The sequence below is a fragment of the Procambarus clarkii genome, chromosome 65 (assembly GCF_040958095.1).
Source record: "Procambarus clarkii isolate CNS0578487 chromosome 65, FALCON_Pclarkii_2.0, whole genome shotgun sequence".
NCBI classification, from domain to species: domain Eukaryota; kingdom Metazoa; phylum Arthropoda; class Malacostraca; order Decapoda; family Cambaridae; genus Procambarus; species Procambarus clarkii.
The window spans coordinates 19,267,521-19,293,452 of NC_091214.1; the positions used below are offsets into that span (position 1 = coordinate 19,267,521).

The 25,932-nt window shown below is 49.5% G+C and overlaps 1 protein-coding gene across 8 annotated transcripts in view; it reads right to left on the reverse strand.

The window, feature by feature from the left end:
- The window catches only part of kcc (solute carrier family 12 member kcc), a 364,064-nt gene extending 338,361 nt beyond the window's left edge, over nt 1-25,703 (reverse strand). For 5 of the 8 annotated variants that reach the window (XM_069309523.1, XM_069309522.1, XM_069309520.1 and 2 more), the window contains exon 1: nt 25,522-25,703. In XM_069309523.1, the coding sequence (XP_069165624.1) occupies nt 25,522-25,606 (85 nt within the window). In that variant the 5' untranslated portion in view covers nt 25,607-25,703. Of the gene's footprint in view, nt 1-25,383; nt 25,485-25,521 lie in introns of those variants that run through there. The other 3 variants (XM_069309527.1, XM_069309526.1, XM_069309528.1) reach the window with 3 other exon arrangements.
- Between the last annotated feature and the right edge of the window lie 229 nt (nt 25,704-25,932).

The window sequence follows — 25,932 nt, forward strand, 5'->3', positions numbered from 1 at the left end:
CCACCACACCGACCGTCACCACCACCACACCGACCGTCACCACCACCACCACACCGACCGTCACCACCACCACCACACCGACCGTCACCACCACCACACCGACCGTCACCACCACCACCACACCGACCGTCACCACCACCACCACACCGACCGTCACCACCACCACACCGACCGTCACCACCACCACACCGACCGTCACCACCACCACACCGACCGTCACCACCACCACACCGACCGTCACCACCACCACACAGACCGTCACCACCACCACACCGACCGTCACCACCACCACACCGACCGTCACCACCACCACCACACCGACCGTCACCACCACCACCACACCGACCGTCACCACCACACCGACCGTCACCACCACCACACCGACCGTCACCACCACCACCACACCGACCGTCACCACCACCACACCGACCGTCACCACCACCACACCGACCGTCACCACCACACCGACCGTCACCACCACCACACCGACCGTCACCACCACCACCACACCGACCGTCACCACCACCACACCGACCACCACCACCACCACACCGACCGTCACCACCACCACACCGACCGTCACCACCACAGAGGCATCAGGCGCACCCCAAGCAACACCCTAAATGACAATATGGATTTCCAGTTAGGTCGGCCAACGGTGTCTTTACATGGTGGTGGCGGCGGGGTAGTTGGTCACCGAGCTCCTGCCCCCACACCCTGGTCCCCATGGTGGTGGTGGCGGGTAGTTGGTCACCGAGCTCCTGCCCCCACACCCTGGTCCCCACACTGGTCTATCTTGAGGTTATCTTGAGATGATTTCGGGGCTTTAGTGTCCCCGCGGCCCGGTCCTCGACCAGGCCTCCACCCCCAGGAAGCAGCCCGTGACAGCTGACTAACTCCCAGGTACCTATTTTACTGCTAGGTAACAGGGGCATAGGGTGAAAGAAACTCTGCCCATTGTTTCTCGCCGGCGCCTGGGATCGAACCCAGGACCACAGGATCATAAGTACAGCGTGCTATTCGCTCGGCCGACCGGCTCCCAATGGTCAGTGGTGGTTATACCGCGAAATCTTTCGACAAATGTGACCATGGTGTTACTGCACACACAATGTGCTCAAAAGGTATTACCAGGCAGTAGGGAGATGGATCATTAACTTCCTAACTAACAGAACCCAGTCATCATCAGTCAAATCCGGATCATCCACCGTGAAAAGCTCAGTCCCTCAAGGTACTGTACTGTACTTGCTCCGGTACTTTGTCTCATCCTTATGAGAGAATGATACACAAACTATAGTACTGTAGTATCATTTGCAGACGACACAAGGATTTTCATCCGAGTAGACACTATAGTGGACTCTGCAAACCTCCAATCTCATGGTAATTCTTTCTATGGGCCACAAATTATCGTCTTTAAGGAGGAAAAGTTTCAGCCACTGCACTATGGGAAAACTCGAAAATATCAAAACTGAAACCACACAACACGCAGTCAAGCCACACTACTCAAAGAAAAAGCAATATAAAAGATTCGGGAGTAATATCTGAAGACTTTACTTTCAAAGAACACAATAAAGTAGCTGTGAGAACTGCATTAAAAATGACAGGTTGGATAACAAGGTCCTTTCAAACAAGAGATGTCAGACCATTGATGATACTTTTCAAGACGCTAGTGCTCTCTAGGGTGGAACACTGTTGCACAATTACAGCTCCATTCAAAGCTGGAGAAATTGCTGATCTGGAGAGATCTTTTACGGCCGCTCTCTCATCAGTAAAACTTCTAAATTATTATGACGGCTTAAAAATGTTAAATCGGTATTACCCAGAACTTAGCCGGGAGAAATGCATAATAACTTACACTTGGACAATATTAGAGGGACTAGTTCCAAATTTACACACGGAAATAAGATCACATGAGACCAGAAGGCATGGCAGGATGTGCAAAACAGCTCCGCTGAACAGCAGAGGTATAATAGGTACGCTGAGGGAGAACTTTATGATCACCAGAGGCCCGAGACTGTTCAATACTCTCCCGCTACACATAAGAGGCATAACTGGCCAGCCTCTGTTCACGAGATTACTTGATCACACTCCAAAGGATACTTGACTAACCAGGCTGTGAGCAGCTGCGTCCAACAGCTTGGTCAAGAGACCGGGCCGTGGAATGCTGACCCCGGTAACAACAGTTACTACCACCTACCACTGCCAACACCATCCACCAGCCTAACATCACCTATTACAATATAATTGAAATCCCGTCAATCTTTTCAGTTTTAACTTTCCCCGCCCGGCCAAACTTGTTTAAGTGAAGCGGGAAATTTGGTAATGACAGGAGTTACCTCCACAAGTCTGACCAACTTTAATACATATTTTATTTTACATGTCGGGGATAATTCCCCCCAGTGACCAGGTGCGCCCCTGCACCTCCCCTGTGGTCAGTGTGTTCTTACACTTGCCACTCTTCACTCACTGCACTTTGCTCCCCTAGCCTAGGCTAGCCTAGACAATGCTAGGCTAGGCTAGACAATACTAGGCTAGAGAATGCTAGGCTAAGCTAGACAATGCTAGGCTAGACAATGCTAGGCTAGGCTAGACAATGCTAGGCTAGGCTAGACAATGCTAGGCTAGACAATGCTAGGCTAGGCTGAGCAACTGCAAATGCAAACTATAATAATAATACAATGCGTCGACTATCGGTGAAGGTAGAGGGGGGGGGGAGAGAAAGAGCCGACTATAAACATCAAACATTGAGCTAAAATTGAAAGCACCATTCACGCCCAGACCGAGCAGAAAGCCATTACTGAAATTGAAAATGGCAAAAAGAATTCTGACGCGCTAAATCGAAATCAAAACAAAATACGCAAAATCAAAACATATGAACCACTTCAAGTAGGGAGCTGTTGTTTAAGGTAGTGGAGGCGGACGAGCCATTAACAACAGGCCGACCATTCCAGTGGTTGGCCAACCCCACCACACAACAGTGTTGTTCTGCCCTCCACATTTCCCCATCACAGCAACGCCCTGTAGGTGTCGCTGGTGCCACAGCAGCTAAACACAACCCATACAATATAAAGTCATTAAATGGTAGCGGCAGTGTCCACATAATTTACATATCATATACCAAGCCAATTTAATAAACTAATTACTCCATGTAAAATACCGACATTTTATATAAATTTGCTTTTTGCAATAATATAAAAAATATATATAGTTATATTGACTTGCATGAGGAATATGTATAATTTATACAACCACATAGAAGCAATACAATCAAGTAAATACAAGCAACTGGAAGGGCAGTTTCACTTTTTATCTCTCAGCCTCCGAGACGCTGAGCCCCTTGTAAGGTGCCCCGAGCTTTCTCACAGAGTTGGGTTCTAGACTCACTGACACTACCACGGACTCAAGAGTTACCAGAGGGGAAACTCCTGCTGTATCCTTGGTTCCTGTCCGGAGGTTCAGGACCCCCAAGGCTGGAGGCAGGCTTCCTTGGTGGCAAAGTTTAAAAAAAAAGTAAGAACGGAACTCACCCGTGTTACAAGACACACGAACATTGCACAGCCAAATCGCACACACACCCTCTTATTTGGGGGGATATTTCTCCACTTTGGATTGAATACAGTACAGACAGTCAGTCAGTCAGCTGGGGAGAGTCAAAGCAACACAGGAAGCTAATACACGAACACCCTGGGGTATTAACTTGTAAAACATAGCCCGTGCTACTTGCCCCGCTCCTGTGCCAGGTAAGTCCACTACGGGCTCACCATAGCCCGTGCTACTTGCAACTTTTGGTTCCCAGTAGCCGAATCTAACACCACAACAACTACAAGAGTCATGCCACACGGGTAGTTTGAGTAATGTAGATATGATAGAGCCCAGTAGGCTCAGGAATCTGTACACCTGTTGATTGACGGTTGAGAGGCGGGACCAAAGGGCCAGAGCTCAACCCCCGCAAGCACAACTAGGTGAGTACAACTAGGAGTACACGCGCGCGCACACACATTCATTCCTCTCATTCCTCTCAATGTTTGCTGACGACGCCAAAATTATGAGAAGGATTAAGACAGAGGAGGACAGCTTGAGGCTTCAAGAAGACCTGGACAAGCTGCAGGAATGGTCGAACAAATGGATGTTAGAGTTTAACCCAAGCAAATGTAATGTAATGAAGATAGGAGTAGGAAGCAGGAGACCAGATACAAGGTATCACTTGGGAGATGAAATACTTCAAGAGTCAGAGAGAGAGAAAGACCTGGGGGTTGATATCACGCCAGACCTGTCCCCTGAAGCTCATATCAAGAGGATAACATCAGCAGCATATGCCAGGTTGGCTAACATAAGAACGGCCTTTAGAAACTTGTGTAAGGAATCTTTCAGAACATTATATACCACATATGTCAGACCAATCCTGGAGTATGCGGCTCCAGCATGGAGTCCATATCTAGTCAAGCATAAGACTAAACTGGAAAAGGTTCAAAGGTTTGCCACCAGACTAGTACCCGAGCTGAGAGGTATGAGCTACGAGGAGAGACTACGGGAATTGAACCTCACTTCGTTGGAAGACAGAAGAGTTAGGGGGGACATGATCACCACATTCAAGATCCTCAAGGGAATTGACAGGGTTGATAAAAATAGGCTATTTAACACAAGGGGCACACGCACTAGGGGACACAGGTGTAAACTGAGTGCCCAAATGAGCCACAGAGATATTAAAAATAACTTTTTTAGTGTCAGAGTGGTTGACAAATGGAATGCATTAGGAAGTGATGTGGTGGAGGCTGACTCCATACACAGTTTCAAGTGTAGATATGATAGAGCCCAGTAGGCTCAGGAACCTGTACACCTGTTGATTGACGGTTGAGAGGCGGGACCAAGGAGCCAGAGCTCAACCCCCGCAAGCACAACTAGGTGAGTACAACTAGGTGAGTACACAAAACACCAGTGGGAGACAGACAGCCAGAGTCAAATGCCAATTTCCCGACAGACAGGTCATTTAACCCCAGAAAATACAGACAGACGGGCAGACAGAAAGACGAAGACAGGACATTACCGCCACCTCAACCCTTGTCACGTCTCAGTGGCCTTACCTCCCCTCCTTCCTCACCCTCAGTTCCTCTCTCTCACACACAACATTTCTCCTCTACCCCACTCTCCCGCCCAACTATAATGTCCTCGCCATCATAAATTAAAATTTGCCCCGAGGGGCGTAGTTTATTGGGCAGCGCCACTCATCCTGCGAGTGGACACACCGCCATAGCAGCATGTACAACACTCCCCAATAGGAAGAAAACCCACTGGGTTGTCCATCCTGTCACTTGTACCCAGACACAGCTGGGACTGGCCGGGTGCGGACTGCCTCCCGGGGGGATGCCTGGTATAGGCATGGTCCCTCTACGCCTCCAGGAAACGTGACCTATCTACTAAAAATAATGGCAGGATGTGTCAGGATCACAAGGCAGCCCTGGCCCCAGGCCGGGTTCGGGGAGTAGAATAACTCGTGAAACCCTCTTCAGGTATTTCCAGGTACTAACACTTGGTATTACCGAATATTAACATTTTACTTAATGGTTGATTTCCTCATTAAGTCAACATATATTTGTTGCAGCACCAATTGCAAAGGTTAACTAGTGAACTAAAGTATAAAGTAAAGCAAGCAATAATGAACACTAAGGTCAACAGGAGTATACTTTACATTAAATTAGAGAGAAAATAGGCCACTTCTTCCACTAATTCCTCCACAGCCAATTACTTAGGGTTCAATGTTGGTAGATAATGTCTTGTCAACAGCAGCTTCAGCTTGGCCTAACAATGCCCTAACTAACCCTTCAGGTTAAATTGCAGGTGCCAACGTCCACTGTGAGTGCGGGGGTGGGGGGGGGGGTAAATGGTCCAGCACGGACCATGGTCCACCATGCATACTGGGGGACGTATTCCCCCACACCTGCATGACCCTGGCATGTGTGGCATAGTGACCACAGAGCTCGGTCGTCAAGCACCCTCACTCCGTGACGTCAAAGTGTCAGTGAAATAACAGTATTGATTCACCGTGACCTGGTGCCCAATGTGTGTTGAGGTGACCAATACTCCCTGACCGTCACCGTCAGAGTCCGGACCCACAACTCTGGCGCGGAAGAGTCACGTTACGATGGACTCCGGTACCGTTCACACACCAGAGACAACATCCCTAACAGATCACTTGAACACGCACAGGAAATACACAAGCGTCCAGAGAGATCTTCCCGTGGCGCTGTGCTAACACTTGCCCCCGCGTGTCGTCAGCAATTTGAACCAGGTTCGTATCCTGGCCGGGGAGGATTGACTAGGCGCCAGTCCTCTACTGTACGCCTCTGTTTACCCAGCAGTAATTAGGTACCTGGTGGTAGGAGAAAAGGTAGAGTGGAGGTGCACAAGTCGTAAATTAAACCAGTGGTAATTTTTCAAGTCAATTTCACGAAGCAGAAAGACATCTCAGTTGAATAAATAATATGTCAACAAATTCCCCGAGACAGTAAAACCTCGTCGATAATTTCAGGGAAATAATTTAACTGTCCCCGACAGAAAAAATATATTCCCAGAAGACATTGTGGTGGTCAATCACACGCCGCCGCCTCAGTTGCCACCTCCTCTCAACCCTTTGTCACCTGGTAATTAGTCTCTTGTGTTTAGGGGGTGGTGTGGGGGGGGGGGGGGGTGAGGGTGGTGGGGTGGTGGGGGAGGGGGGGGAAGAGGGGGTGGGGGTGTCTGCATGATGGGTGGGGGGGGGAAGCGTGTATTGAAATTGAAATAAGTTTATTGAGGTAAAATACGAAGCGTGTATCGTGATGTACTAACACGGACCTGATCTATGACTACGCCAGGCCTGCGGTGCTCATGACCTACCTATCGACTTAACACCCCCACACCCACACACTCACACCCCCACATTATCCCCCACCTGCTACCCCCTCTCTTGTCCCCCCTCCTCCCTCTTCTGTCCCGTACTCACCTACTTGTGCTTGTGGGGGTTGAGCTTCATCTCTCTGTAATACGTCAATGAATCATTTGGGTACTGGGTTACCACCTGTCCCTCCATATATCGCCTGTCCTAAATAGTCTGTCATTATATACCCTGTCAATTCCACATGAGAATTTGTTATGCAGTATACCATGTAGTTCTGGGCCTAGTTTGTTGGTATACCTTTGAACCTTCTCTGATGACGAAGATAAAGCCACCCAAGAGGTGGCACGGGCATGAATAGCCCGTATGAACACTTATTCTCCAACTTCGTCTTGTGTTTACATGATGTGAACGCCACACTGGAGCCGCTTACTTCAGGATTAGACTGACAACTGTGGTAAACAGTTCTAAATGAGTCCTTGCAAGAGTTCCGTGTAATATAACCTCCTAGATTCTTCACTCTGTCCATTTCTTGAAGGATTTCGTCTCCCATTTGGAACCTTGTGTCTGGGGATCTTGCTCCCTGCACCTGGTTTGATTGTTTTACATTTACTCGAGTTGAACTCTATTAGCCATCTGTTGGATCATTCTTTCAGTTCATCCAGGTCTTGTAGTCTCTCCACACGAGGGAGCCATCTCTCCACACGATGAAGCCATCATGGGTATTAATCCGGAGGCGTAGGTCAGGCCTCACCTAACCGTATCATCCAACCGGTGTTGTGCGGGATACCGAAGTGTGACGGAGTTTACCCGGCCTGGCCCGCCTGCCAGCAGAGTCAAATACCACAAACCCCGAATATCCCCCGACCTTTTACTCCGGAGCCCTGACCTTCACGGTGGTCTAAGAATACATTCCAGCGCCCTTCTCACAATGTTGAGCTAGACCGTTCCAGCGCCCTTCTCACAATGTTGAGCTAGACCGTTCCAGCGCCCTTCTCACAATGTTGAGCGAGACCGTTCCAGCGCCCTTCTCACAATGTTGAGCTAGACCGTTCCAGCGCCCTTCTCACAATGTTGAGCGAGACCGTTCCAGCGCCCTTCTCACAATGTTGAGCGAGACCGTTCCAGCGCCCTTCTCACAATGTTGAGCGAGACCGTTCCAGCGCCCTTCTCACAATGTTGAGCGAGACCGTTCCAGCGCCCTTCTCACAATGTTGAGCTAGACCGTTCCAGCTTCTACACCTGGACGCGAGGTGCAATAAACCCTCTGCTACACCGAGGTGAATTATCGGTCATTACTGCAGGTTAACACAGCTGGGTAAACTGGAGTGATGTGATGGATGCGCTGTTTTCATCACAACCCGTTGAAGTGTTCTTATTTATTACCTCCTCTTCGTCTCAACCCTCCTCTCTCTCACACACACCGGGAAGCAGCCCGTGACAGCTGACTAACTCCCAGGTACCTATTTACTGCTAGGTAACAGGGGCATTCAGGGTGAAAAACTTTGCGCATTTGTTTCTGCCTCGTGCGGGAATCGATCCTGTGCCACAGAATTATGAGTCCTGTGCGCTATCCACCAGGCTACGAGGCCCCTTATGTGTACTCACCTAATTGTGCTTGCGGGGGTTGAGCTTTGGCTCTTTGGTCCCGCCTCTCAACTGTCAATCAACTGGTGTACAGATTCCTGAGCCTACTGGGCTCTATCATATTTACATTTGAAACTGTGTATGGAGTCAGTCTCCAGCCACACACATAGCTATGTGTGTGTGTGTGTGTGTGTGTGTGTGTGTGTGTGTGTGTGTGTGTGTGTGTGTGTGTGTGTGTGTGTGTGTGTGTGTGTGTAAAAATAATAGTAGTAGTTAGAAACAGTTGATTGACAGTTGAGAGGCGGGCCGAAAGAGCAGAGCTCAACCCCCGCAAGCACAACTAGGTGAATACACACACACAGCACGCTACAGAAGCAAATATCAACTGCATATAAACATGCAAATTTTGGGATAATTGTCCCTGCCTTAACGATTCAACTAGAAAGTTGGCATATATAATGCAAGGTAAACTCGTTTGATTTAGTGTTGCATTGTGACGCTGCAACTTTACATATTCTACACTCGGTGTTGATGTACAAACCTGGTATCATCAGGAGCTCCATAGCTGGCTCCACAACTGGCTCCACAACTGATGGGGATCTACGTTTACCATCACAAAGTTTGCGTCCAGTAACTTACGGGACTAAATTATAACTTTCCTCATCACCATTAAAGTTATCACTAGTAACTTTAAAATCTGTGGCAATAATTACCATCCTATAGCATTCCACCAGTGCAAAGCCTCTTATTATTACATCACACACATTACTATATTAATGTCAACATTGTAACCTGTGATACAACCGAATCCTCTAAACTTCCCGAGACATCTTCTGAAACCGCTCTTATCTCTCTAGAATATTATCCTCATGCACTCCCCATACTTCAGACCGAAAAACCATTTATAATGGCCAATTCGAGGTGGTTTTAAACGATCGATTTCATGATACAATGACAGCCTGCCCGGGGAGCAGCACTACCACCCTGCTCCCCGGGGCGCTGATCCCACCGCTGCCACCATAGTCATCCTCACTCCCGTTGCTCACAACTCTACACACAATTATTGTCGTCAGAACCAAACTATCCAATCTATCATAGGCTTAATTATTAAACAATTTGAATGTACAATATGAATTTATGATGGGAAAATAAAGTTTTGGGTTACGAAAGTTAAAATTTGACAAGAGCGTTTTTAGGGTGAGCAGTGATGACAGATTAAGTTAAATATTTTGTAGTCGTTTCAAGGAATCTTGTTATGTAACACAGTTAAGTTCATATATAACGAATTCTAGTTAAATAACATAACCAGGTTACAAATGTAAACAATTTCAACTGCTAACACAAAAATCAGTTTGAAATCCAACGAAATCTGCCGTTACAACAAAGTCAAAACAAAATCCGGTTAATATTTCAAAAAATGGGTGACATAATTGCTTAAGAATTAACGAAAACCAGTTAATGACCATTCATTCAACCCTTCCTTCATGTTCCCCTTCCACCACCATGTGCTCCCATTCCTTTCATCCCTAACCCCCCCCCCTCTCTCATACCTCCCCTCTCACTATTTCCCCCTCCAGCAAATGCACTCTGTATTCAGAGACTGTTTCTCCCGCCCAGTTTCCCGGGTAAAGCCGCGCTGGACACGTGGCGCACCGGGAACCGTTAGGGCGGTTACACTCACATTTGAATACTATACAGTATTGAAATTACATTTCGGACGACGCGGTTCTCGGCGAGTTGAATAAGTATACATCTGTAGTGTTTATATTATGTAACGTTGAAAAAAATATGTTGCTTTGATATGGGATGATGAGAATGATTGATTTATTAAAACACGGTATTGGCTGGTGCACCGAGGAAGCCGCATCACCGCAGCTGTAGAGAGAAACCGTAACGGTTGTCGGCAATTATACATTAACTGGCTGTTAGGCAGCACACCGACATAGCACAAGAGAGCGAAAGTTCTCTGTCTTCCATCGTGGGAATAACGAGTCCTGTGCACCCACTACCTCATCCCACCACTCTATCCCTCTCCCCATTCCTCTACTTCCCTCAACCCCATATTCAACTCTCTCCCAAAAATCCCAACACCCTTGCCTCCTCCCCCCCCCCCGCCCAAATCACAGTAGCGAGGGACGAGCCGCTATACCTGGCTCGCCTCGCCATTTGTGGTATCGACCGGTGGATGTAATTTCGCGGACTGTCCCGCCAAACCTCGCCAACACAACCCGCGCTTGGAAAGACGCCGCCAAATTGACGAAAAAATTAAATACATAAACGCATAAACGATGCAAAAGGGAAAATAGGTTCCAACAATGGCCAAAATGGGATAGGTAATAAATAAATTTATATATATATATAAGGTATGATGGCTATGTGGAGGAGCGAACTGCTAGCACAAATAGTCTCATTGACCAGGTAAATCAAGAGGGAAGCTGCGTAAGTAATAATGTTATTTTTGGCACTATTGTGAGGTTGCGTGTCTTAGGCTGTGCCTCGCTGACCAGTCTGGTCTGAACGGGTGGTGGAGAGCTTGTGGAGCTGCGTGTGGTATGGAGGTGGGGAGTGTGGTGTGGAGCGGGGTGTGGATCGGGGTGGGGAGCAGGGTGGGGAGCTTGTGGAGCGGCGTGTGGTATGGAGGTGGGGAGTGTGGTGTGGAGCGGGGTGGGGATCGGGGTGGGGAGCGGCGTGTGGTATGGAGGTGGGGAGTGTGGTGTGGAGCGGAGTGTGGATCGGGGTGGGGAGCGGGGTGGGGAGCTTGTGGAGCGGCGTGTGGTATGGAGGTGGGGAGTGTGGTGTGGAGCGGGGAGCATATATTACTATCCTGAGGCTGATGGAAGACACTACAAGGTGGAGGTCAACAACTGAGCCCCGGCACAGACTCATTAGGTTCATCACGCACTCAGAGGTCGATGTGGGTCCATCACTGAGCATTTTATTATACACGTTCCTTGCCCGAGGCTCTAGGATGTTACTGCAGTGTCTCCGGGGCTCTCTCGACCCCAGCTGGTGAAGTGTGGGTGGTTGTGGGTGTCGGGTCAAGACCAACACCTACACCCGCCACTCCTCTACACCCAGATCACGCAGCAACACTTACAACCTGTCCCCGGCATGAACTGTCACCTCAAACACTTGTAAATAATTGTGTGTGTGTGGAAATAACGGCTGGGTTTTCTCCTCTAGTTGGTTCTATGGACCGGTTTAAGGGAAACCCCCCCACCCCCTGCTAAATTCTCACCCTCCCTCCCTCCCTCCATCAACGCCATCTCCCCAAGCCCCCCCCCCCCCGGTCACCCCTGCACCGCTACCCCCCCCCTCCCCCCAACTTCCTGCGAGGTAGGGCATAATGTTCCTTGTGAAGGCGTCCCCAGAGCCGCCGCCTCGCTCCTCCTCAAACAAACCCTTGCCAAGATTCAGCACGCAGCCGCCCCGTTATCCAGGCGCCGTTATCGGCTGGCCCCACACCTCGGCACCTGCTGGGGGAGGGGGTGCTGCTGAGGGGGGGGGGAGGAGGTACTGCTGAGGGGGGGAGGGGTCCTGTTGAGGGGGGGGGGGAGGGGTCCTGTTGAGGGGGGGGGAGGGGTCCTGCTGAAGTGGGGGAGGGGTCCTGCTGAAGGGGGGGGGGGGAAGGTCCTGCTGAGAGCAGCGCCCGTTTTTCTGACAGTATATGTAAACGATCTCCCAGATGGAACAAACTTGTTCCTCTCAATGTTTGATAACTTTAATTAATAATGCAAAAAAAAATATGAGTAAGATTAAGACAAAAAGATACAAGATGGGGTTCAAGATGGCTACAAGTTGCTACAAGGTGACCTGGACAAACTGAAGGAATGGTCCAACAAATGGCTACTAAAGTTCAACCCAAGTAAATGTAAGGTAATAAAACTAGGCGGTGGGAACAGTAGTCCTGACACAGGATACCGAATGGGAAACTAAGTCCTTCAGGAAAAGGAGAGAGAAAAAATCTAAGAATTGCTATCACACCAAACCTGTCTCCTGAAGCCCACATAAAAAATATCATCAGCGGTGTATGCAACGCTGGCTAGCATCAGAACTGCCTATAGAAACATGTGTAAGGAATCATTCAGAACCTTGTATACCACAAATGTAAGACCACTCCTGGAGTATGCGGCCCCAGCATGGAGTTCATGCTGGACGAAGATGAGAATGAGAGGTATACCTCTGAGAATGTTCAGAGGTATGCCACTAGACTAATGCCAGAACCAAGAGTCATGAGTTACAAGGAAAGGCTGCGAGAACTGCACCTCGCGTCGCTAGAAGACAGAAAAGTTCGGGGAGAGAGATGATCACGACATACACAATTCTCAGTGGAATTGAAAGGATGTATTATTTACACGAGTGGTACGCGCACAAGGGGACACAGACAGAAGCTGAAAACTAAATGAGCCACAGAGGCATTATAAATAACCATTTTTCAGTATCAAAGCAGCTAATAAATGGAATGCATTAGGCAGTGATGTGGTGGAGGCTGACTCCATACACAGTTTCAAGTGTAGATATGATAGAGCCCAGTAGGCTCAGGAACCTGTACACAAGTTGATTGACAGTTGAGAGGCGGGACCAAAGAGCCAGAGCTCATCCCCCGCAAGCACAACTAGGTGAGTACTAGGTGAGCGCACACGCACACACAGGCACACGCAAGCGCGCGCGCGCGCGCACATAGACAGACACAGACACAGTGTACCACCATGAAGGACGGGCACATTGCCCCAAGACACACAAAACCTTTAGTGGGACAACACGTTAACTCATCAATACTGGGTTATGGATCGCCAGTGTCAATAGTCCGTAACTACAACACCGCCTCAACTACCACCAAACCTCAGAGGCGGAGTCATCACCACAATGTTACATTTAATATTCTCGTTGTCATTCTCTCACTCACTCTCTCTTTTTCCCTTGTTCGTTTACTCACTCACTTTTTTTGAGGGGGGGGGGAGTAAAGAGGAAGGAGAGGCATAAGTGAAGGGAAGTATAGAAGTGGGAAGTACAGTAACTTCAAGTATGTTTATTGAGAAAGAAATACATCTCAAAGGGATAGAGTAGCTTAGGCTATTTCTACCCACCTTCCCAGTACAGTGAGAGGTATGATAGCAGGCGGGCTGTCCGCCTTGCTGACACTCACTCACTCACTCATCCTCCCCTCGTGCAGTTAAACTGTACATCCTACTACACCACCCCTCCTCATATCTTCTCCCTCTCCCCTCACAGACAGGCGAGGAAGGACACTAAACGAGGCTGAAAGAGTGGGAGAGTAGGAGTACATTAACATTAGCAGGCAGTCATACCCTGTTGGTGCTGGGGTCAGCGGGTAGAGGAGCCTGTTCCCGCCCGAGTCAGCGGGCGGAAGAACCCGCTCCTCCACCGAGTCAGCGGGTGGAAGAACCCGCTCCTCCACCGAGTCAGCGGGTGGAAGAACCCGCTCCTCCACCGAGTCAGCGGGTGGGGGCAAGGCTGAGAAAACAAAGAGACAATGTGTGCGGGAAGATCGAGGGTGGAAGCAATCCTGGGCAAATCCCCGGCGTGGAGCGGCGGTGTGGCCGAGGGGCGGCTGTAGACAGCGTTCCTCTTCCGCCTCAAAACAAACCTCTCACGCCTACGCCCATAAACCTTCACAGGTGCCCGCGCTAAAGCTTTAAGACTTACATGGTGTGTTCCAGCACGCACCCAGCCGCTCCTCCCTCCCTCACACACACGTTTAAGGGCTCTCTTCACGAGTCATAGTAAGAGATCTTCCAGACAACGTACGTTAGAGCAGTTTTGAAGTCTGCAGCGCCATCACCGCATCCCCAGCTTGAGTAACTACACATATAACCTGCCTGATCTTAGGGCCGCCGAGACAGTATATTAAGCCCGACTCAACCTTGCTGACACTGGAGGAAATATGCCATACTATTACTCTAGTGATAGCCCCTGTTACCTAGCAGTAAAATAGGTACCTGGGTGTTGGTCAGCTGTCACGGGCTGCTTCCTGGGGGTGGAGGCCTGGTCGAGGACCGGGCCGTGGGGACACTAAAAGTCCCGAAATCATCTCAAGATAATCTCAAGATAGTGAAATTAACGAGCGTAAACAGACTACATGTTTGGTATAGAGGAACTGCAGAGGCCTCTTGACCCATAGGAGGTCGCTCTTGTGTCAATCCACCCACACTCACTAGCGTGTGTGTCAAACCTTCGCCGGAAACAATCCAGCGATCCCGTGTCTAATATGTTATCACGGAAACTTAAATCAACAACTCCGCTACCAAGACGGTATTTACCCAGGTCTTCCCTCAATATAGACTTAAAACAATTTATAATTGGTTGCCCAGTCACTTTAGACACTTTTGGTTAGTCATTCACTTTGGTTGCCGCCCAGCCCGCCAGTTCTCGCGCCATTTCCACCTAAGCTGATTCCAATACTTCTAAAGCGGTTTAGGGATATTGATGGGGTGAGTGGGGGTTGGGGAAGGGGTAGAGAGGGGAAGGGGTAGGAAGGGGTAGGGAGGGGGAAGGGGTAGGGAGGGGAAGGGAGGGGAAGGGGTAGGGAGGGGAAGGGGTAGGGAGGGGAAGGGGTAGGGAGGGGAAGGGAAAAGGGGACCACTTTCCCCCACAACAAAGGGGGGGGGGGGGTTGGATGAAAGAAAATGGGGTACTTACTACGAAACAAAGCCATGTGCAGATATTAGCCAGGGGCGTGATTGGGACCATTGTTACAGAGAGCCTCACATGGCAGTTAAATGATTGTTGTCAATTAAGCCCAATTCATCACTGCACTAAGATCAAACATCAAGTTACACTAGACGATACTTTATGCTGCGTCTCGCGGACACACTGAATCTCGGCCGTGAAATTAGACCCCGAATGATGAAGTACGATGATCAGAGAAGAGCAGGACTCTCCCTCGGTCCTGCAGCATGATCATGGTTCATCTAAGTCATCACTGAAGTTTAGGGGGGGGGGGGAGAAGAGTTCCAGCCGCCACCACCACCATCGGGTCACCCCCCATCAAGTCTCCCCCCCCCCACCATCGGGTGCCAAGTATTAATGTCTTCGTGTCTGCTGTAATATCCTAGTGCGCGCGGTTGACCTGTCACCCTTCCTGCTCCCAGTGTGTCCACATGTTGTACTGCTGCTCCCAGTGTGTCCACGATGCTGTCCACGAGGCCCGTGCGTGTGTGTTAACGGTAGGACACATATAGGACGCATATATATACATATACACACATAGGACACATCACCGTGAACGAGGAGGAGCCTCAGAGAGCCGAGACACGACACAACTAAATCAAGAGGATGTAAACAGCTGCTCAGTATTCCCATAAGTGTATCCGCACCAACGCTCTCATCACAATAGTGTTAAAAGCTGCTGTGAAAGCCACAGTCTTCCACAACCTGCAGCTGCAGACCGCAGCCTGCGGCAGTGTACGGGCGGAAGCTGCTAGACATCACACGGAAACTGGAAGACAATAAAGAATGTAATATCCTTGTCCCCCTTCTCAGCGGCAGCTGATAAGGGGGCAAGGATAATGGAAGGAAACAGAGACTAGGAAGAGGTAGAGGGGGAGGAAGAGGTAGAGGGGGAGGAAGAGGTAGAGGGGGGACGACGAAGGGTAGAGACGGAGGAAGCGGTAAAGTAAAGGAAGGAGCCAAGAGCCGTGGAAGAAGGGAAAGTGAAGGCCAGACCACGGTGTGTTTACCTTCACTACTGACTCATGCCTCACATCCTCCAGCACCACCACGCTCACTACCTCAACCCCTCACTACCAGCCAATGTTACACGGCACACAGAGACACAGAGAGAGAGAAGCAAGGAATGAGAGAGGAAAAAGAAGCAGGGAGAGGAAAGAAGCAAAGAATGAGACAGCAGAGACGTAATGAGAGAAGGAAGTAGACAGGAGAAAAACGATGACTGATAAGCAAGGAATGAGAGGAGGAGGAGGAGGATGTTACCATATACGTAAATATTATCGCTGTACAGACCATCAGTCCTTATAGCATGAGGCCTTATTAAGTAAGACCAAAGTGTAAACACGTGTAGGCCTATTGTAGACATAAACAATACGATTAAACAAAATGATAACAGACTATTCAAGGCCAAAATGTATAGACTAGGTCAGCCTTAAACAAACTGAAGACTAATAAACTAGATACAAACAATGTATATAGACCAAGTCTGAAGAAATAATTTTCTAACCCTAAACTGTATAGAGGCTATGTATAAATTTATAATTTGTATGTATATCTATGTGTGTAAATCACGAAAATTAACGTGATGAAAAATGTGACAGTGTCAGACCACGGAGGAAGAATTGAAAACAGGAATTTCCTCAAGTAATTTCGTATATCAATACATCTTCAGAAGGAATCTTTATTCATTCCTTCTGAAGATGTATTAATATACGAAAGTACTTAAGGAAATTCCCGTTTCAATTCTTCCTCCGTGGTCTGACACTGTCACATGTATATCTATATTTAATGTGTGTGTGTGTGGGGGTTGAATTTGACACGAGAATTATCTGGTTACTTTCTGCACCTGTTTTCTACTTCCTGCCCCTGCTTCCCCCTGCTCCCTGCTTCCTGCTGCTCCCTGCTTCACGCTGCTCCCCGCTTCCTCCTGCTCCCTGCTTCCTCCTGCTCCCTGCTTCCTCCTGCTCCCTGCTTCCTCCTGCTCCCTGCTTCACGCTGCTCCCCGCTTCCTCCTGCTCCCGCTTCCTGCTTCACGCTGCTCCCTGCTTCACGCTGCTCCCTGCTTCCTCCTGCTCCCTGCTTCCTGCTGCTCCCGTGAAGATCGGGGGGTCCAAGTAGAGCGGCCCGGGTAGTAATGGAGGTACGGGCCAGCGGGCAGCTCCCAGCAAAAGCTGTTTATATCAAACAATCACAGGTCAAGCCTGACCTCAGGCCGGACTTACGGAGTACAAGAACTCTCAGGACCTCCACAGGTATATATACTCCAGGTGTCGTCACAACAAAGGCAGTAGAGAGGAGTAAGAATGGAGGATCAAGGAGACATGAGAGAGAGAGGAGATGAAGGGATGAGGTGTTGAGTGTATCATTACATCTCCAACAGCTGCTCAAGGACACATGCCTCATACAGGGTCCGCCTTGTCTTCGGCGTGTCTCCCTGCGCCTGCGCATTCCTCCCTCACTGCGCATGCCTGCCTGCGCATGTCTCCGTGTGTTTGCGCATACCTCCCGCCCTGCGCGCGTGTCCCTCCAGGCACCTGCGCTCGTATACTGGAAATTTCCATAACACATGTTTATTGGAATCGAGGCATTAGAGCCTGACCACAGTGCGCATGCGTGCGTGTCTCACACCTGGAGTATACCTGGAGTGAGTTGTCAGAGTCCTGCTGCTCCCATTGTTGTGAGGGCTCCCGGAGGACTCCGCGGCTAAGCGGTAAACGACTTCCAATCTCAGCCATAAATCCCGGGTTAGAATCTTGGCTTGAGCAGAAACAAATCAGCAGCGTTTACTTTCACCTCATGCCTCTGTTCACCTAGTCTACCTGTTAATAGGTACCTGGGAGAACAACTACAGCAGGGATCGTCAGTAGTTGCCCTAGTTAGACATATACACGCACAGCACGACAAAATCTGTGAGGATTGACTGGGAACATACCAATATGGCTGTCGGCCTGCTCACAGGAGCAGTAGTCTACCACTGCACTCCTGTTAACCAGACTGGTAGATACGCCTAGGAACAAACAAACGATTAAAAGCTCGTAAAACAAATGAGTACTAAGGTGCAGGCTTCACACACCAGTACTAGGGTGCAGGCTTCACACACCAGTACTAGGGTGCAGGCTTCACACACCAGTACTAGGGTGCAGGCTTCACACACCAGTACTAGGTGCAGGCTTCACACACCAGTACTAGGGTGCAGGCTTCACACACCAGTACTAGGTGCAGGCTTCACACACCAGTACTAGGTGCAGGCTTCACACACCAGTACTAAGGTGCAGGCTTCACACACCAGTACTAGGGTGCAGGCTTCACACACCAGTACTAGGGTGCAGGCTTCACACACCAGTACTAGGTGCAGGCTTCACACACCAGTACTAGGGTGCAGGCTTCACACACCAGTACTAGGGTGCAGGCTTCACACACCAGTACTAGGGTGCAGGCTTCACACACCAGTACTAGGGTGCAGGCTTCACACACCAGTACTAGGGTGCAGGCTTCACACACCAGTACTAGGGTGCAGGCTTCACACACCAGTACTAGGGTGCAGGCTTCACACACCAGTACTAGGGTGCAGGCTTCACACACCAGTACTAGGGTGCAGGCTTCACACACCAGTACTAGGGTGCAGGCTTCACACACCAGTACTAGGGTGCAGGCTTCACACACCAGTACTAGGGTGCAGGCTTCACACACCAGTACTAGGTGCAGGCTTCACACACCAGTACTAGGGTGCAGGCTTCACACACCAGTACTAGGGTGCAGGCTTCACACACCAGTACTAGGGTGCAGGCTTCACACACCAGTACTAGGGTGCAGGCTTCACACACCAGTACTAGGGTGCAGGCTTCACACACCAGTACTAGGGTGCAGGCTTCACACACCAGTACTAGGGTGCAGGCTTCACACACCAGTACTAGGTGCAGGCTTCACACACCAGTACTAGGGTGCAGGCTTCACACACCAGTACTAGGGTGCAGGCTTCACACACCAGTACTAGGTGCAGGCTTCACACACCAGTACTAGGGTGCAGGCTTCACACACCAGTACTAGGGTGCAGGCTTCACACACCAGTACTAGGGTGCAGGCTTCACACACCAGTACTAGGGTGCAGGCTTCACACACCAGTACTAGGGTGCAGGCTTCACACACCAGTACTAGGGTGCAGGCTTCACACACCAGTACTAGGGTGCAGGCTTCACACACCAGTACTAGGGTGCAGGCTTCACACACCAGTACTAAGGTGCAGGCTTCACACACCAGTACTAGGGTGCAGGCTTCACACACCAGTACTAGGGTGCAGGCTTCACACACCAGTACTAGGGTGCAGGCTTCACACACCAGTACTAGGTGCAGGCTTCACACGAACTGATGTAGGGAAACTGCTGTTAGTTTACACCTGGAGTATACCTGGAGTGGGTTCTGAGAGTTGATCTACTCTCCAAGCCCGGTCTGGGGGCAAGATCTGTATTGTGACAACTTGATTCAAAAGGCTGTTGCTTGCAGCGGCCCGCAGGCAACATATCCATTACAACCTAGTTGGTCCAAAACATTTTGCAGGAATTTATCTAATTCTTCCTTGAACACTTTGTTTTGTTCCGACAAAACAAAGTTCTCATGTTTCTTGGGAGAGAGTTGAATAACTGTGGACCTCTGGTGTCCAGTGTTCTCTGATTGTACCAATGGTACCATGGTACCCATGGTACCACTGTTACCATGTTACCATGGTACAATCAGAGAACACCCCCGCCTTCCATGGTACGGGAGTGCGGGTGAGGGCCGTCAGGAAGCTCTACAAAATGGTTAAGTTACTACAACACTATTTTTGTGCAGAGGAGGGGAGGTGGGGGGGGGGGAGACGATGACTAACACTAGGAATGTGATGGAGACGAAGATAATAAAAATATATTAAAACAGAAAACATGAATATAAACAAAACGCCAAAAGTGGCGTTACTCACACCCGGCTCATTACTAGCATTAAACATCTGACGATCAAAATTATAACGTGTTTATCTATGAAGCCAAACACAGGAACAGAACATATGTATAGTTAACGCGTCAGATTCTAACCGCCGTGGCTCCCTCTCTCAGATTAGGCTACAAGAACATCATGATGTTAACGCGCTCGCTAAACTTGCAGTAGTGACAATATTGAACATAATCTTGGGCTATTATGTGGAACTTTTAAAACTCATTGGTCGAGAACTTGTAGAAGAATGTGAAGTGCAAACAGGAATGAGTGTGGGGTACACAGTAAACTGCCACTCAAGGGATGGGTACACGGTAAACTGCCGCTCAAGGGATGGGTACACGGTAAACTGCCGCTCAAGGGATGGGTACACGGTAAACTGCCGCTCAAGGGATGGGTACACGGTAAACTGCCGCTCAAGGGATGGGTACACGGTAAACTGCCGCTCAAGGGATGGGTACGCGGTAAACTGCCGCTCAAGGGATGGGTACGCGGTAAACTGCCGCTCAAGGGATGGGTTCACGGTAAACTAGCCGCCTTCAACAGCAACAATAAAAATAACAAGCAATAACACAGTTGTCTTGAATCACTCCTACAGGCAAAATAAACTATATCTATTTCACCCCATCCTTTCCAAACCCTTTGGGCATCAAACTCGGAACTGGAGCCAGCACACACAGCATGTAGAGGCACCTCGCCAGACCACTGTAGCATAGAGTAGCATAAGCCTTAGGATATGCGACGATACTCTGCATACCCGAGCAATCGCTAGCCTATTCCACCAGAATACGTAAGCCGGTAAGGCAGTGAGGGAGGGGGAGGGAGGTCTCCTAGTCACAGAATGATAATGGTTCTTCCAATACTAAAACCCTTCAAAAAGGACTTCACTCTCAAGTTATTGCCTCGTCGCTCTTGCCCCTCCCCCCTGCTTAGGCAAACTGCTACAGGAAAGTGTCAATATATTTAGATAAAACACCAAACTGAGCACAGACAATTTGTAGATAATCTTTCACCTGTAAGAGCTGACAGCCTATCTACGTATATATGCAAGTGTTTATGTAAATGGTTTGTGTGTATGTCAAATATACAAATGTGTATCATTACGCAACACGACGTTCTGTGTTCATTTGGCGTTCCTGCAGCTGGCGGCAATTCAGTGTTTAACCACCGACACGTTCAAGTATGTTTATTGAGATAAGCAATAAATACATCTCAAAGGGATAGAGTAGCTTAGGCTATTTCTACCCCCCTTATTTTAATGTTTTGTGGCTACACGGGGTTCACATCAGCTCCCTGAGGGCTCCAGTAAACAGACACTATTAAAAAAAAAATCTAGAACGTAAGAACGTTCCCAAACGTAAGGAACACCTCCAAGGATAGGGTTATACATTTGTGCGGATGTAAAGTTATTCCATATTAATGTCCACATGTGCTGGATTTGTGGGGGCCAAAATTGCACATGGCCGCCTTCCGTAATACAAAACACTGATGATTATTGAATTAATCACATCAATACGGAATATATAAATAAATTTCTGTAATGTTAATATTGTATTTTTATTTTTAATGCTTTATACGTGTATTAATCCATTAATTTCTCCTCCCTCTCCACGTGGCAGTATTATTTTTAAACTTTCAGACAACCCGGAATAATTAAAATCAGATTGACCAGACCACACACTAGAAGGTGAAGGGACGACGACGTTTCGGTCCGTCCTGGACCATTCTCACAATCGACTTGAGAATGGTCCAGGACGGACCGAAATGTCGTCGTCCCTTCACCTTCTAGTGTGTGGTCTGGTCAACATACTTTAGCCCCGTTATTGTGACTCATCGCCTGCATTAAAATCATAAATATAAATCAATGTGGCATCACTAGGAGGGTCGCCGCGTCTTATCCGTAAGGGAGTCGGTCGTTAGAATTCTCTAACATTTCCCTTTTCAAAGAGGTTAACATAACAAATTATAAAGAATAATCCAAAACAATTCCAGCAGAACTGTTGTTGGACTGCGTTAATATACAGGTATTATTAGGCCTAACCATTTAGCATCCACAATAACTGGAACTAATGCAACGGTGGGACTGTTAAGAGCCAGCCAGAGCCCGCCAAAACCAGAGTAGGAAGAATACAAGGGAGAATGATAATGTTGCATGAAAACAAGCAAAACATGCAAAAAAAAAAGTGTATATCTTCCTCTGTGGATGCTAAAAAGATACGTAAACGTAAAAGGTAAAGATGCGTATGTTTAAACTTAAATATAGCCTAGTATATCCTAATCAAGAATTTTGTATATATAAATTCCTAAGTAATAAGTATACCTGGAGATGATTCACAGTTATTCTACTCCAAGAACACGGCCTGAGGCCAGGCTCGACTTTTGATAACCGAAATCTTGCATAGTAATACACGTGATATCTCTTACTTATTACAATATAATGACAATAAAACGAGGGTGAAACAGGTAAATAATAATAAGACAATACTGTTTAATGTAAATGATAACTCCTGTAGATACAAGCCACCGTAGATACTACACCCACTTCAAACCTCCTCGATGGTTATCTTAGATTTTTGTGAGGGTCTGAAAGCATATTACAGTTCCAGTAAAGTCTACATGTAAACTGGCAAGTGAACCTTTGTCGTAAATATAGATTATTCTCAAGTTATAACGTTAATGTTTTATAAGGTATTGGTTTAAAATATAAGAAGTGTATTATGAAGACTTTGAAGAATTTGGTTTTCTGTAAACGGAATTCTTGGGTACACTCAAATGATTTTTGAATTCCATATTTTACATTATCGTCAACCATATTAAGCTGTCAAGCGGCACCAGACAGCCTCTCCCCAGGAGGGGGGGCGCGGCACCAGACAGCCTCTCCCCAGGAGGGGGGGCGCGGCACCAGACAGCCTCTCCCCAGGAGGGGGGGCGCGGCACCAGACAGCCTCTCCCCAGGAGGGGGGGGGGGCACCAGACAGCCTCTCCCCAGGAGGGGGGCGGCACCAGACAGCCTCTCCCCAGGAGGGGGGCGGCACCAGACAGCCTCTCCCCAGGAGGGGGGGGGGCGGCACCAGACAGCCTCTCCCCAGGAGGGGGGCGGCACCAGACAGCCTCTCCCCAGGAGGGGGGCGCGGCACCAGACAGCCTCTCCCCAGGAGGGGGGGCGAGGCACCAGACAGCCTCTCCCCAGGAGGGGGGGGGGCGCGGCACCAGACAGCCTCTCCCCAGGAGGGGGGGGCGGCACCAGACAGCCTCTCCCCAGGAGGGGCGGCGCGGCACCAGACAGCCTCTCCCCAGGAGGGGGGGGGACCAGACAGCCTCTCCCCAGGAGGGGGGGCGCGGCACCAGACAGCCTCTCCCCAGGAGGGGGGGCGCGGCACCAGACAGCCTCTCCCCAGGAGGGGGGGCGCGGCACCAGACAGCCTCTCCCCAGGAGGGGGGCGCGGCACCAGACAGCCTCTCCCCAGGAGGGGGGCGCGGCACCAGACAGCCTCTCCCCAGGAGGGGGGGGGACCAGACAGCCTCTCCCCAGGAGGGGGGGGGCGCGGCACCAGACAGCCTTTCCCCAGGAGGGGGGGGGGACCAGACAGCCTCTCCCCAGGAGGGGGGGCGCGGCACCAGACAGCCTCTCCCCAGGAGGGGGGGCGGCACCAGACAGCCTCTCCCCAGGAGGGGGGGGGCGCGGCACCAGACAGCCTCTCCCCAGGAGGGGGGGACCAGACAGCCTCTCCCCAGGAGGGGGGGGGGCGGCACCAGACAGCCTCTCCCCAGGAGGGGAGCAGCACCTGGCATCTCCCCCATTCACACCTTGTGAATGAGACGAGTGGGCTTCATACAGTTTTTGTTACCAACTCCCCCTCTTCCCAAACCATTATGTAACCGGACAACATCTCGCTGCTGCATATCCCTTGCAATAGATTGTTAATCTATTATACATCCCCACACCCACCGTGTGGGGGTGTAGAGGAAAAGGTTGCAGAGGCACATGATGGGCTGAGGTACTGACCCCCAAAGTTAGTCTAGCTAAGCAAGTACCAATATTGTGAGACCAGTTACACAATTTAATATTTATGTCCATCTATTATGACAAGGGTTGTATGACAAGTGGTTTTTTATTATTATTATTATTTTTCTACCACAGACGTGGCCACACATTTACAATGCTAACTAGCATATATACATTTTCTTCTGTTCTCCATGGACAGGGTTAGAGAAGTGTTAAACATATAGTTCAAGGGTTTATTGAACACTCAACCACAGAAGGTGATTCTGTGGCAGAAGTGAGCGACAAGGGTCTCTACACGGAGCCAGCTACACGTGTGGCGAGGTTAGGTAGGGCATCACTGTGATGCCCTACCTAATCACTAGGGCAAGTGATGCCCTACCTAATCACTAGGGCAAGTGATGCCCTACCTAATCACTAGGGCAAGTGATGCCCTACCTAATCACTAGGGCAAGTGATGCCCTACCTACAGTCACAAGTTACACTAGCTACACTCTCATGGCTACTGGCCCAACACCTCTCATACCACCAAGAGTCAATGAATTACACATTTTGGTGGGGGTAGAAATAGCCTAAGCTACTCTATCCCTTTGACATGTATTATTTTCTTGTCTCAAACATACTTTATTACACATTTCTTGAACATTTATAATACATATGTGCACATTCAAGTACATAGTGACGTGAAGCATGTGCAATAGCGAGAGTACACTAATGGGAATAGTGGGTTGAGGGAAGGGAAGGGGGGGGGGAGGAAATAGAGGTGTAAGTGAGGGGGGGGGTGACAATGGGGGGGGATAGGGGTCAACCACCTCCTATTTTCTACACTAAAAACCTTCACTTTCTCTACTTTTCCTCTAAACGTGAACCACTAAAAACGTGCTCTATGGGTGCAGGAAAGTTACCGTGGAAGGGGGTCCTCCCCCCCCCCCCCCACTAGAGGTCTGGGAAGGGGGGAAGACACCCCCCTCTGGACCCCGTTAATATAAACAGCCTGAGTCAGCAGCGGGTAACCTCAACGAGGGCGTGGGCGTGCCCTGGGGGGGGGGAGAGTGGGGGAGTAGGGCACGCCCACAGGGGTGTGAGGCGTGCAGGGGCGTGCCACACCAGCCAGGGGGACATGAGGAAGGTGTAGAATGTATAGAGGAAGGTGAAGGAAGCCCCCCGCCAGGCTGAAGCAGGTATGGCGTGCAGGGGGGAGATAGGAGAGGGAGGAGAGGCGGCCATGGTGTGCTGCATGCTGTTAGAGAGAGCCAGAAATGTTAGTTACCGTTGGCCATGCTGAAGCTGAGTGGCGTGGCGGTGTCGGGGTCACCAGTAGCAGCCCCAACACTACCCAGACTATCTCCATCACCACCACCACCCACACTCCCTCCACCACCAGGTGACGTAGGTGCCGACCCCTTACCGTCGAACTCATCGTTATCTATCGACCCGTAGTTGGTTTGCGGTCCGCCGTCCCCTACGGTCGACACCTTGAACCGCTCACTCATGGCGAGGACTCGGTAAAATCCAGAGGCAAGTCAGAAGCAGCACAGTTGGCGTAGACACACCCGCACTCCACTACTGCTTACGTCAAACTGAGAGCGGGATACCGGATCATGCAGGAAAACATATCACACTCTTCCCGCCATTCAGATTTGGATATACAAATATAAAATGTGTATAACATCGATAAAAACAAGATATAATGTATGTAGAGGTTTGTTGTGGATTTGTATGATGGCCAATATGTTCAGGTTTGGTGTGTTTTAGAGTGGGGGGAGTGTGGATCGTGCGGCCGGCAGGCGGAGGGGCGGTAAGGGTGGACACAACACTC